The sequence below is a fragment of the Myotis nattereri genome, assembly GCF_964212035.1.
Source record: "Myotis nattereri genome assembly, chromosome: 15".
In the NCBI taxonomy this organism is placed as follows: domain Eukaryota; kingdom Metazoa; phylum Chordata; class Mammalia; order Chiroptera; family Vespertilionidae; genus Myotis; species Myotis nattereri.
Genome location: NC_138090.1, coordinates 45,599,448 through 45,613,215, shown reverse-complemented (window position 1 = coordinate 45,613,215; position 13,768 = coordinate 45,599,448). Strand labels below are relative to the sequence as shown.

General features: G+C 56.8%; 1 protein-coding gene across 2 annotated transcripts in view; it reads right to left on the bottom strand.

Moving 5' to 3' along the window:
* Positions 1-11,048, bottom strand: part of NECTIN2 (nectin cell adhesion molecule 2) — a 28,590-nt gene extending 17,542 nt beyond the window's left edge. For both annotated transcript variants that reach the window (XM_081106827.1, XM_081106828.1), the window contains exons 1-2: positions 10,747-11,048; positions 193-582 (exon numbers count right to left, since the gene is read on the bottom strand). In XM_081106827.1, coding sequence (XP_080962953.1) covers positions 193-582; positions 10,747-10,834 — 478 coding nt within the window. In that variant the 5' untranslated portion in view covers positions 10,835-11,048. The remainder of the gene's footprint in view (positions 1-192; positions 583-10,746) is intronic.
* Positions 11,049-13,768: the final 2,720 nt, after the last annotated feature.

The window sequence follows — 13,768 nt, the reverse complement described above, 5'->3', positions numbered from 1 at the left end:
TCAAGATACTATGTTTGTTGAATGCCTTGTTGGCTGCTATATTCCCAACTTGCAGAACAGCATCTGCAAACAGTACTTGCTTAACACTTGCCAACTGACTGAAGACCTCGGAGAAAGCAGACAGAAATAGACCAGCAAGGGGCTCTCCCACTTCCCTGCTCCCCCAACCCCCCCATCCCTGCCCCTGCTCACCTATGGTTCTGAGCCAGGTCACTCCACGACTGGTGCCCAGGGGGAAGGTAGCAAACTCGCAGGAGAAGTTGCCCTCGTCCTCCACTCTCAGGCCCTGGAGGACCAGCGTGGCGTCCCGCATCTCGGAGCCTTGCCGGGCACCAGGGCTCTGCCCCGTGGTGCGGAAGGACAGCCGGTCCTTGCCAAACTGCGGGCTGGGGAAGCTGAGGCCGTGGGAAGGGTGGAAGGCGGCCACACTCTGAGGGTTCCCGGACGGGTCCAGGCGCTGCCAGGTCACCTGCGAGACGTTGCCTGTGGGCCCTGGCGACAGCAGGTGGCACGGCAGCTCCACTGTGTCCCCCAGGCGGCCCCGCACCTCGGGCGGCATGCTGACTCGCCCATTCTGGGCTCCTGGGGAGAGAGCAGAGAGAGAGGTGGGTGGCGGGAGCACCCAGACCTCCAGGCAGGGCGGGGCCAGCACGGAGGGGGCTGCCTGGGGAAACACCATGCTCAGCTTTCTGGACGCTACGATTCCAAAAAGGCCAGCCAGAAAAGACGTTTTGTGGAAAACTAGGAACATCTGAGTCCGGACTATATGACATATTATTATGGAGTTACTGTTAATATTCTTAGATACTTTGAATAAATGATGGTTATATGGTATTCCTTTTTCTTAGAAAATATAGGATTAAGTGTCATGTCTGCAACATACGCTCAAATGCTTTTTCAGCAAAAACCATAAAAAGTGGTGAAACAGATGTGGTAAATGTTACATACTGTCAGGTGTAGTGGGAGGGGCTGTTCTTCCAACTCATACATGTATGTTTGAAATTTTCCAGTATCAAATGTGGGAAGAAAAAAAATCCTCTGAAACAAAACTGATTTTAAAAAAATAGCCTATTCCAAAATAAATTTTTTATATTTTTATTGAGTTTATTTATTTCAGAGAGGAAGGGAGAGGGAGAGAGAGATAGAAACATCAATGACGAGAGAGAATCATTGATTGGCTGCCTCCTGCACACCCCATACTGGGGATCAAGCCTGCAACCCAGGCATATGCCCTGACCAGGAATCGAACCCGTGACCTCCAGGTTCATAGGTTGACGCTCAACCACTGAGCCACACCGGCTGGGCTCCAAAATAAATTTTTAAAAAACTTTGAGCCCCCCTCCCACCCACTCCCTCCCCGCCCCAAAAAAACACAAGAAAAAACAAACAAACAATTTTTGAGCCCTAGCCAGTTTGGCTCAGTGAAGAGCGTCTCAGACCGAAGGATCTCAGGTTCTTCGATTCCGGTCAAGGGCACACACCTCAGGGCTCCACACCGGCCCCAGTTAGGCGTGTGTGGGAGGCAACCAATCTATGTGTCTCTCTCACATCGATGTTTCTATCTCTTTGTCTCTTCCCCTCCCTTCCACTCTCTCTAAAAATCAATGGAAAAATATCCTTGGGCCCTGGCTGGTTTGGCTCAGTGGATAGAGCGTTGGCCTGCTGCCTGAAGGGTCCTGGGTTTGATTCCAGTCAAGGGCACATGCCTGGGGTTGTGGGCTCGATCCCCAGTGGGGGGTGTGCAGGAGGCAGCTGGTCAATGAGACCCTCTTTTCATTGATGTTTCTATCTCTCTCTCCCTCTCCCTTCCTCTCTGAAATCAATACAAATATTTTAAAAAGAAAAGAAAAATATCCTTGGGTGAGGATTAAAAATAAATAAATAAATAAATTGAAGTGCGAGGACCGTCTTCATCTTTTTCTGCACAGTAATGGACTTTCCCTCACCTTTCTATAAAACCTACAGCTCTCTCTGCCTATCTTATTTTTCTTTAATATATTTCTATTGATTTCAGAGAGGAAGGGAGAGGGTGAGAGAGATAGAAACATCAATGATGAGAGAGAATCATTGATCGGCTGCCGCCTGCATGCTGCCCACTGGGGATTGACCCCAAAACCTGGGCAGGTGCCCTGACTGGGAATGGTACCGTGACTTCCTGGTTCATAGGTGGACACTCAACCACTTAGCCAGGCAACTTATCTTATTTTTTAACCTAGGCTTATTGAGATGTAATTCCTATCTATCCGTTAAAAGCGTACAATTCAATGGTGTTTCCTGTCTTCACAAGAGTTGTGAATCCATCGCTATAATCAATTTAGGACTTTTTGTTGTTGATGTTGATCCTCACCCAAGAACATTTTTTCCACTGATTTTTAGAGAGAGTAGGAAGAGAAGGGGGGAGAGGGAGATTGATGTGAGAGAGACACTTTGATTGGTTGCCTCCCGCATGTACCCCAGTCAGGCTTGGGGACTGAGCCTGCAACCCAGGCATATGCCTGTGACGGGGAATTGATTTCAGGCCTTCGCTCTAACCACTGGTGCACTAGCCAGGGCTGGGACATTTTTATAATCCCCCAAAGAAACTGCTGAAGCCGCTAAACAGTCTCTCCCTGTTTCACCCCTCCCCTCAGCCCCGAGCAATCACTAATGTACTTTCTGTCTCCATAGATTGCCCTATTCTGGACATTTCATGTGAATATACAGCCTTCTGTGACTGGCTTATTTCACCCGGAATAATGTTTTCAAGACTCATCCACTGTAGTATCGGTCAGTGCTTGCTTCCTTTTTCATGGCCAAATACTATGGTTTGGAGAGACTGCATTTTGTTTATCTGTTCAGTTGATGGACATTTGTGTTGTTTCCACTTTGGGGCAGTTATGAACCAAGCTGCTCTGAACATTTGAGTACAAGTTTTTGTGTGAATGTATGTTTTTATTTCTCAGCTTATTTTTGTTTTCTCATTTAGAAAATATTTTGAGCCCTAACTGGTTTGGCTCAGTGGATAGAGCATCGGCCTGTGGACTGAGAGGTCCCGGGTTCGATTCCAGTCAAGGGCACATGCCTGAGTTGCGGGCTCAATCTCCAGTAGGAGGTGTGCAGGAGGCAGCCGATCAATGATTCTCTCTCATCATTGATATTTCTATCTCTCTCTCCCTCACCCTTCCTCCCTGAAATCAATAAAAATATATTTAAAAAAAGAAAGAAAATATTTTGATTGATTTTAGAGAGGGCGGGAAGGGATAGATAGAAACATTGATCGGCTGCCTCCTGCTGGGGATTGAGCCTGCAACCCGGGCATGTGCCCTGACTGGGAATCTAACCGGTGACCTCTTAGTTCATGGGTCGACACTCAACCACTGAGCCACCCTGGCCAGGCAGTTTTCTCACTTAAAAAAAAATTTTTTTATTTTAAATTTATTTGAGAGAGAGAGAAAAGGAGGAGAGAAACGTTGAATGTTTCTATGGCAACTGAGGGTAAAGCCTACCTACTTGCTGGCTGTGTGACCTTGGGCAAGTCATTGAACCTCTCTGTGCCTCAGTCTCCTCAGCTGTCAAACAAAGATAATAAATGTGTCCACTTCCTAGGGGCTGTTATAAACTTTAAGGAATATTTGTGGAGCACTCGCGCGAGGCCGCAGGAAATACACGACCACTGCTTGTTAAATAAACGCAGCCAGCTCAGTATACTTTCAAGAGGCCCTTGACACTCAGCCTCCAGGCAAGGCCAGCCAAGGGCACACGCCCAGCTCTCCCTGACCAGCCTTGACCTCAACACACCAAGCACAGGAACAGGTGACCCTAATGAGAGGGTGCCCAGCAAAATGCAGCCTGTGGGTGGGGCGTCCCAGGGACTTTTGGAAAGAAGCCATCCATCAGTGAAGGCCACTGTGTGACACACACACATCCACAACTCACACCCAAGGGTGCCATCTTGGGGGGGTGCTCCCTCCGAGGGGCAGCACTATAGACTCAGGCGCGTGGGACTCCAGCAGGTCACTGGGGCTTCCCTCTGGCTGCTTCCAGGCGGGTGACCTTGCTCCTGAGCCTAACTTCCTCCATCTATAAAATGGGGCGGGGGGGGGGGGGAGTGTAAGCTGCCCTGCAGGGCCCCCTGTGAAGTTCCACGAAATGATTTTCTCCCCTAAGTCTTCGCAGGGCCGGGCGCGGATGAGCCAAGCACAGGCGGTCAGCTGCCGCTCCCGCGGCCCTCACAGCACTGTTTCCAACTGCACTCTCAGCACAATGGGTCAGGAGATTAACCGTCAAAATCCGGACAAAATCCGGACTAAAACGGACGTGGTGGGAGGACAGCTGGGTGGAGCTAAGGTGGGACCGCCCCTTCCCTCAGGACATTCCCTCAGGTGCCAGGACCCTTCACCCACCTGGCCCCCAAAGGCAGGATATGGGACAAGGGGCCCCAAAGGTTCCGCCCCTTTCTAGCTGGGTCAGGAAAAAACACCCAGGCCAGTGAGCTACAGAGAGCAAAGTAGGTGGGACCAAGAGGTGGGCTTTCTCCTTGAGGCAAGTGGGAGGCGCTGAGGGTCCCTCCATTGGAGAATGGCTTGGCTTAGGGGGGAGCCGGAGGGAAATGGATCATCAGATAGTAAAAGGGCCTCGAAAAGGGCTGGATAAAAAGACCCAGAAGTTAAGCCTGAGACTTGGTGTAGAACTTGAGGGACTGAGTGAAGGGGAGAGGACCCGGCCTGGAAGAATCTTCTCTCCGGCCATTCTTTCCCCTTCTGTGCAAACCCAAATAGTGGCTCAACAAACAGGCCCTGGGTGTTAGAGTCAGGCCCTGAGGACAGGGGCGTGTCTGTCTGGTTCCCTCCTGTATCCCCACAGCCTACACCAGGGGCCCCCAAGTAGCAGGTGCTCAGTAAATACTGTCGACTGCTCTGAGCCGGTGCCACAGAAGTGCCAGGCCAAATCAGGCACTTGTCCTCCAGGAGTTGACATTCCCGTGGGGAAGACAAATATTGCACAGTCAAAACCAAGGATGCGGTTAAGACTGAAGGGGTGGGAGTGGGGAAGAACCCAGAGCAGGAGCTAACCCATCTGAGGGAAGCTAGGAGGGCTTCCTGGAGGAAAAGACCTGATTCCTTTCCAAGGGAAACTGAGCTCCAGGCCCACAGAGCCCCACACCCCTCTCTGGGTCCTTGTGATTGCGAGACGCTTCCATCTCTCTTCTAAGGGAGGCTGCTCTTGCACATCTAGGGTGGCGTCTCGGCAGTCGGCTTCAGATTAAAAAACAAACCAATCCACTTTGAGCTTCGGTTGCTGCAAACTCCTCAGGTCATTTTCATCCCCAGCACCCTGGTCCAGATGGCTACGCACTCTGACTAGGCTCTAAGATCCTGCAGCTATAAGGCTCCCATTCTACATTTCTAATTCTGAAGGAATGACCAGGATGGCTCTGTCCCTGTGCATTGACAGCCCGTTCTTTAGGCATTTCCACTTCAGTAAAAGGTTTGGAGTCACCCCTGAGTCCCCCATCTCTCTCACCCCATATGCAGTCCATCAGGAAACCTGTCAGCTCCATCTTCAAAACACATCTACATCTACAGCCCTGGCAGGTTTGGCTCAGTGGATAGAGCATCGGCCTGCGGACTGAAGGGTCCCGGGTTCGGTTCCGGTCAAGGGCACATGCCCAGGTTGTGGGCTCGATCTCCAGGAGGGGGTGTGCAAGAGGCAACCAAGCAATGAGACTCTCTCATCATCAATGTTTCTATCTCTCCCTCTTCCTTCCTTTCTAAAATCAATTAAAAGTCTCTCCCTTAGAAGAAAAAAAAAATCTACAAGCAACTGTCACCTACCTCCTGGGTCATTCCCCCATGGAGGATGGCAGTTGCCTCTCGGTCTGTTGCCACAAGCAGCCAGAGGGGTCGTGTTAGACACTAAGGCAGATCCAGCGCCTCCTCTCTGCTCTGAGATTTCCCACGGCTCTCTCTTCACGCAGAAAAGAGCTCCAGTCTTTACCAAGGTCAAGGTCCCGCATGGTCTGTGCTCGTCCTCTTTCTGACCTGTCTCCCACCCTTTCCCCCGGCTCACCCTGTTCCAGCCACACTGGCCTCACTGCTCCTCAAACATGCCAGGCAAGTCCCACCTTAGGGTCTTTGCACCCGCTGTTCCCCCGACTTTGGAAAGTTCTTCCCTACGTATTTCCACAGCTCCCTCCCTCGCTTCCCTCAGGTCTTTCCCACCCTAATCTTTTCCCTCTAGCTCCTGATGTATCTTCTCCACTAGAATATCAGTGCGGGGGAGGTGGGAGGGGCAGGGATTTTCGACCTCTGTGTCTAGTTTCCTGCCACATCCCCAGAGCCTAGCACAGTGCCTGGCACACTGTAGGAGTTTCATAAATGTGTTGAATGAATGAGATGAGGATGGGAAATCAACAGTATACTGGATCACACAGGCTGAGGTTGAGTACAAGCTTGAACTTTTTCCTGAGGGCACTGGGGAGCCATAGAGAGTTATAGAGGGGGGGACGGGGGACAGGGGACAGGGTTAGGTTTGTGCTTTAGAAAAAAAGCCCTCAGAATGGAGTGGGGCTGGGACCCAGGGGAAGAAAAGGCACCTGGGACCTGGGTAGGAGTGATGGAGATGGAGGACAAACTGGACTGGAACACATTCGGGTGTTAGAATGGTTAGGAAGACAGGGGCGCTGACAGGCTGTGGGGGTGAGGGGGGTGGGGTGTGGGCCGATGCCCTGATGGTTTGAGTTTCGGGTAGAGTGTGGGGGGGAATAAAGCCAGGAAGATGGCTAGCCTGGAGTTAGGGCCCTAGGACCCAGCATGCTGCTGGGTGGGTGCCCACGCTCTGACCTTGGCCGGGACATGGCCAGGCCCACAATGGGGGAGAGTGGCCTTGGGAACGCCGGCTTCCCTCAGGAGGTCAGACTGGTGACAGCTTCATGAGGTGTCAGCTGGGTCCCCAGACACGCTTCCTCTCCCTGTGGCCCGGGCCTGCAGGCTTCCTGTGGTGGCAGAGTGGTGCACATCGTGTAAGCCCAGGGGAGGGGGGATCCAGGCAGAGATGAGGGGACACAGTGCCTTATGGAAACCCTGGAGGAGGGAGGGGCTAGGGTCTGGCCTTCAGGGTCTGAGACTGGGCTCCACCTGGCTGGCTCCTCAGGCTTGGCTCACCCACTCAAAACCTATAAAGCCCCAGCGTGACCCGCCCTCTCCCACAGGGTGCGGCCAGACTCCACAGGCCCTTGAAGGCCAGTGTGCTCCGGGCGCTGGCCTCAGCTGCTGCCTCAGCCACCTCGTTAATTAATTAATTGCATTAATCACAGTGCCCACCCTCACAGCGGACATCCGGGAGGCAGTCTGGGAGGATATGAGACTGCCTGCCTTGGCCTGGTTTCTGCACCTGCCTTCCCTTTCCGCAGGGGCCTGGTACCCCGAAGGCCTCCCCTCTGGGGCCTCCCATTGCTGGGGGTGAACCTCTAGGCTGCTCTTCCGGGCTGAGCCCCTCAGAGAGAACCCCTCAGACGCTGCTGTACATGTTTCTGTTTCTCTGATCTTGTTTCTCGCTCTGCATCTGGTTTTTAGGGTCTGACTTTGCCTCCTGTGTCTCTCATATTCTCTAACAGCTTTAGTGAGATATATTCCCAGGCGGTACAATTTGCCCATTGAAAGTGTCCAGTTTTAGTATGTTCATCGATTTGTGCATCCATCGGCACCACCAACTTCAGGACAGTTTCACTAGCCCAGGAAGATACCCACATGCCTTAGCTGTCCCCTACTCTCTCCTCTGCATCTCTGCCGTCTGTGGTCTTGGTGTTTCTGGGTCCTGTCTTCCAGTCCCTGGAATCCGGCCCTCTGAATGGATTCCCTGGGTCTGTAATCTCACAGGGTTTCCTGGTCCACATCTCTCAGGGTCTGTTTCTCTGCCTCCTGCGTCCCCCTGTGTCTCTCCTCATCTCTGACATACTTTCTCTCTGCCTGGGCCACCTCACTGGGTCCCTTTTTCTCCTCCTCCCCCTGCTTCATTTCTCTGTATCTCGGGGACATTAAAAATGTAACAGCGTCTCGGGCGGGGGCAGGGGAGCTGGCCGGCGTGCCCAACTCCCTGTCCCTCCCATGTCGCCCACTCCCTGTGGCTCACACACAATGCTGGCCTTGAGGAGCCTGTGCCCTGACCTCCCAGTGTCCTAACATCTCCACCCGTCACCAAGGGGTTCTGTTGGGCTCCCTGCCTGTCACCGAACTCCGAAGTCTCTCTCCGTGGGCTATTTCCTTTATCCTGGGGTCTCGGTCCCATCCAGTGGTTTTCTGTGCCATCTTTTCCCTTATCTCTTGGCTCCACTCCTGTGTCTCTAACCCCATCCTTAAATCTGCGTCTGTTGCCTTCCCTCTATTGGCTTCTGTCCCCATCCCTCTATCTCTCTCCTTTCCATGTATCCCCTCCCCCTCGCCTCTCCCCAGTATGTGAGCAGACGCACCCCTTGGCCAGGAACCCTTCCCTAATGAGAAGAGACAGCAGGCCTGTACTCCCCTCTGCTCCCATCCCCCTCCGCTACCATGGGGAGGCCTGACTGACATGGGTAGGCAGTGAAAGCTGGGGAGGCCCTGGTGGTGCACCCTCATTAGTCAGGCCAAGGAGAAGGAAGTGGAGAGACAGGCAAACAGACATGGAAGGAAAGGAGAGAGAGAGAGAGAGAGAGAGAGAGAGAGAGAGAGAGAGAGAGATGGGAAGAGAGAAAGAGCTCAGAGATGGAGACATGAGGGACAGAGAAGGAGAGAGAAATGAAGACAGGAAGAGGGGGAGAGAAAGTGAGGGAACGAGGGAGAAGGAAGGAAGGAAGGAAGGAAGGAAGGAAGGAAGGAAGGAAGGAGAGAGACAGAGAGAGAGAAGGGGAGGGAGGGAAAGGCAAAGAGAGAGAGACAGCAGAGAGCAAAGGCACAAGGATAAAGGGTCAAGAGGGGGAAGGCTCCCTCCCGGGCGCTAAGAGCTTTCACATGGGATCAGCTGGGCTTCCGAGTCCCCCCCCCCCCCCCCCCCCGGGGCCCTGCCAGGAAGGGGCTGGGAACCCTTCGAGGAAGGAGGAAATGGAGGCGTGGAGGGGCTTCCTGGAGCCCACCCCCGAGAGCAGGGCCGAGACAGGCTCTGCGGTTATGCCTGAAGTCGGGCTTCCCAGGCTGATCCTGGGCGAGCGCTGGCCCTTTCCCAGCCCGTCTCCTCACCCGCAAAATGGGAACAGGAACAAGACCTGCCTCCTAGGCCCCCCTAGAGCATCCCGTGAGCTCCAGCAGAAGTCCAGGCCTGGCTCAAAGCGGGGTGAAGTCCGAGCATTCCCCCGGGAAGGAGAGGCCGGGGCGGACAAGGCAGGGCTCCGCTCTGGGTGGAGGCTGGGGGGCTCTCAGAGACAGGCCGGGGAAAAGCTGGGGAAACCAGGGAGGTGGCCCCCGGTTCCCTCCAGATCCCCTCGGGCGAAAACCCTCGGGAAGCCCAGGGTCCTGAGCTTCCGGCCGGGAACGAAAAGCCAGGTCACCTGCAAGGGGCGGGGCCCCAGCCAGTCTCACCTGTTTCCTCGCAGCCCCTCCCTCCCCGGGGCCCGCGCCCCTCCCCCCGGGCTGGGGGTGGGAACCGGAGGGGCTTCCAGGCTCCGCAGAGGGAGGGGCGGGGGATCAGGGCGGCGTCTCCCGGCTTCCACCTCCCGCGGCGGCTCGGAGGACAAAGGCGCGGCTGGAGGCCGATAAAGTCCCGAAACTCGGGAGTCCGGAACCGGGAGCCCGGACAGCGCCCGCCGGTATCGGCTCGGGCTTAGGTGAAAGTGAAACGGGAAAAACTTCCCCAGGGATGTCCCTGCCGCCGGCGAGGGCCAGGGAAGTTTCCAGACGGGGCTCGCCTCCTCCTCCACCGCCCAGTCCCCGTCCCGCTTCCCGACCGAGCCCCTGGGCCCCCGATTACATGCAGAACCCAAATGGCAGGGACCGGCCACACTCGCCTTTGGACCCCAGGAGACTCTCTAAAGCCCACAAGGAAACCTGAAGCCCAAGACGGGGGCCTCTGGCACACCCCCCCATTCGACCGAGGACCCAGGGGCAGAGGCCCCTGCCCACGATTCTGCCGGAACCCCAGGAGGCAGAGCCCCCAGCCTTCATTCTGCCTGGGGCCCAGAGGGCAGCTCCCAGCCCCTAACTGCCCCGGAGCCCATGAGCCAGGCTTCAGCTCCCTGATGCCCCCCCCCCCAGGTCGCCCCAACTCCCATCCCCGTCTCTCCAAGGGGCCGAAAGTCCAGCTCCCCGCCCCTCCCGAGGCCCGTGCCCTCAACCATCCCAGGGCCTCGGAGGCCCAACCCCGGGAAAACAGAAAACAGGGGGGCTGATCGCGCCTCGTCTCGGGGGGAGTGGGAGACATTCCTGAGGGAGGAAGCGGAGACGGATGCCCAGATCCAGGGGAACGGAACGGCGCGGGGTGGGGAGGGGGCGAGAGGCCTCGGGTTTAACCCTTTCGGCCTCGGAGCCCCAGGAAGGGGTCGGGGAGACGCGGAGTCCGGCGGAGGTTGGGGAGCTGGGATTCAGATGAGAGGGAGGCAGAGAGGGTCGGGTCGGAGGTTCACTCAGACGCGGGGGGGTGGGGTGGGGGGTGCGGTCTGAGTCGGTGGGGCCGGTCCGGAAAGGGGCGCGCAGACGGGGGCTCGGTGAATTGGGGGAGGGGTGGGGAGGTGCTCAGGCTCCCCCCTCGGAAGGTGGGGAGGGGCTGGGTCCGCGCGGGAGGGGCGCGTCTACGGTCGCTCACCGGCTTCTCGGAGCAGCAGCAGCAGCAGCGGCAGCAGCGGCAGAGCAGGAGACGGTCTCGACGGCGGGAGGGCTGCGGCCCGGGCCATGGGGGGCCCGGGGAGGGGCTGGGGACGGGCGGGGGCCTGCGGACCACTGTGCGCGCACCAATCGCCTGGGCGGACCGGCAGGTGCCTGAGGGGCTCCGGCTCCCGGCCGGGTCCCGCTGCGTTCCCGTCTCCCGGCTTCGATCGCGGTCCCGGCTCTCCCGGCTCCGTGCCCCCCGGCCGCTAGCTTCTTTCTGGCTTAGAGCTCGCTGACGTCACAGGACCCACCCCCTTCCCTGCCCAGGCCAGCCGGGCCGAGCTTCGGCTCCGGCTCCGCCCCCTACTGGGATTCCAAATAGTCCCTCCTTGGGATGGGCGCCCCGCCCCCTAGTTCACTGACCCTCCGCTTCCCATAATCCTACACTTCCCGCCCCGCATGCTGCACCGGCCCCTCCCACGATTCCACACCTGCCGCCCCTCGGGATTCCACGGTCGCCCCTCCCGGAGTCGATGATCGGCCCACCCCCCGAATTCTCTAACCCTTTCGGGTGCTCGAACCTCGCCCCTAGTGTTCCAACCACGCCCCTCCTCCCCAGGAGCTTCACTCTCCGTCCACTGGGGAGGGGGTCCAGCCAATCGGAGCTCCCGGCCGTCTCCGCCCCGCCCCCTCCGTGAGGCCCCGCCTCCGCCGCGTGAGGCCCCGCCCCTCCTCTCTCTGGGTGGTAGCTTCTCCTTCCCCAGAGCCCGATGCCCGGTCTTAGCCCCGCCTACAGCTCTAACCCCGGGCACCCAGCGAAGTGGCCCTCCTGCCACACCTGCGGGAGGCTCGCGGGCTCTCATAGGCTCGCCCCCCCTGGAGCCCCGCCCTGGCGCCAGGACCCCCATCCCCATCCCCGCCTTTCGACTTCTGCTCTCGCCCCTCGCTGTGCGTCTGTCTCGCGTTTGGGGAAGCTTCTCAGAGTAGCCTCTTCTCTCCCTAATCTCTCCCTCTCCCTGGACTCCGGGAGTCGCTGCATCGTTTCCTTCTAGATGTCTCTGTTTTTCTTAGTGCCTCCGTCTTTGTGTCTCTCACTATCTTTGCGTCTCTGTATTTCTCCATCTCTTGAGGCTTTCATTTCTTTTTTTTTAAAATCCTACTTTGTGATCATAACCATCTTTTTTAAAAATATATTTTATTGATTTTTTTACAGAGAAAAAGGGAGAGGGATAGAGTTAGAAACATCGATGAGAGAGATCAATCAGCTGCCTCCTGCACGCCCCCTACTGGGGATGTGCCCGCAACCAAAGTACATGCCCTTGACCGGAATCGAACCTGGGACCCTTCAGTCTGCAGGCCGACGCTCTATCCACTGAGCCAAACCGGTTCGGCTTGAGTCTTTCATTTCTAATGTGTTTCTGGACTCTCTGTGTCTTCCTGTCACTGTTGATGCTTCACTTGGTCCTGTGTGTCTCTATCCCTTCGACTCTGTCTCTGTGCCTCTACCTCTGTCTCTATGTCTGTCTCTTTCTGTGTCTGCCCCTGCCCCTGTCTCTCTGTGTGTCTCTCTTTCAGTATCTTCTCTCTGTGTCTCTCTCGATGTCTCTGCCCTGGTCTCTTGTCTTCTGTTCCTGGTGCATCCCCACGTCCTCCTCCGTCTGGTCCGCGCCGCCTCCTTCCCGCGCCCGCCGCCAGGGGGCAGCACAGACCGACCCCCGCGCTCCGCTTTCTGAGCGCGGGGCTGAGCTAGGGTCGGGCCTCCGGCGCCGCCCGCCACTCCCCGTGTCCTTGTCCCACTTCCCTATCTTCCCAGCCTCCTCGCGTCTCTGCGCGTCTCTCGCTCTGACTCTGCCCCCTTGTCTCTCCCTCGGGGCTCCCGCTCCTCCCCAACCCCACCTACCTCTTCACATTCCTTGGGCTGCCCCGGGGGAGCTGGCGAGGCCGCCTAGCTCAGCTCGTCTGGGTGAGGGCGGGAAGCCAGGAGGCCGAGGGAGGGGATGCCATGAGCCTGTAATCCCTCCGTTCCAGGGCCTCTAAGGCGAGGGGGCGCTGAGCTGATCAGCTGGGGGCAGATGCTTGGGGGCTTCCCAGCAAAGAGGACCCCTTAGACTTCCCTCCCGCCCCCTCCGCCATGCACCTGAACTTTCCTCCCGGAAGCTCAGGTAGTGGAGACTGGTACTGAGCGGCATTCATGTCTCGGTACTAATACTGTCAATAAATGTATTTGGCACTTACTATGTGCCAGCCACAGACACAGCACCCTAAGCGATAAGAAAATCGCCGCACAGAGAAACCAAGGGACTTGATCCAAAGTCACAGAGTTACCAGCTGGCAGATCCAGGACTGACTGCCTTCTCTTAGTTAATTTCTCATCAGAACCCCACGGAGGGGACACTCTCGCGATCCCCGTTTCGCTGAAAAGGACGCTGAGCTCAGAGTTGATTTCTCCAGGCTCCCCAGCAAGGAAGTGCAGGCGGCGGCGGCGGCGGCCTCTAGATGATGTGTACCTCAGGCTTGGCACCGCCTGCAATGAGGTTGGCTGGGCAAGTAAGTGCATAATAAATGTGCTCTAGATCTGTGTGTCCTTCCCTCCCCAGTCTGGGGCCAGACCAGAGGGCCGGCGCTGTTACCGGCAAGGCTGTGAGGCCTCGGTTCTTGTCTGCATGCAGGAGAAAATCCAGTCAGAGACCAAGTGCAGCAAAGCAAGCAGGAATGTATTGGCCGCAGCAAAAGCACACGCAGGACAGTGACACCAGGAAGGGCTTAGCCTAGAAGCGGCAGCAGGAGGCCCTCGGCGGGCGGGGCTGCTTGGGCTCACTGGGAAGCCAGAGGGAAGGGGGTCCTGGAGACAGGTCCCTGGGGTAAGCCCAGGACCAGCTGCCGCTGCCCATTGCTCCCCTGGTTGCAAGACTCACGGGGTCTCTTAGAGTTTAGAAGACAGGTACCTGCTGAGGAAGAAGAGGGGAAGGGAATGGCCGGGGGGTATGCTCCCCAGAGGGAGAGAAACGGCTGGGGCTTTT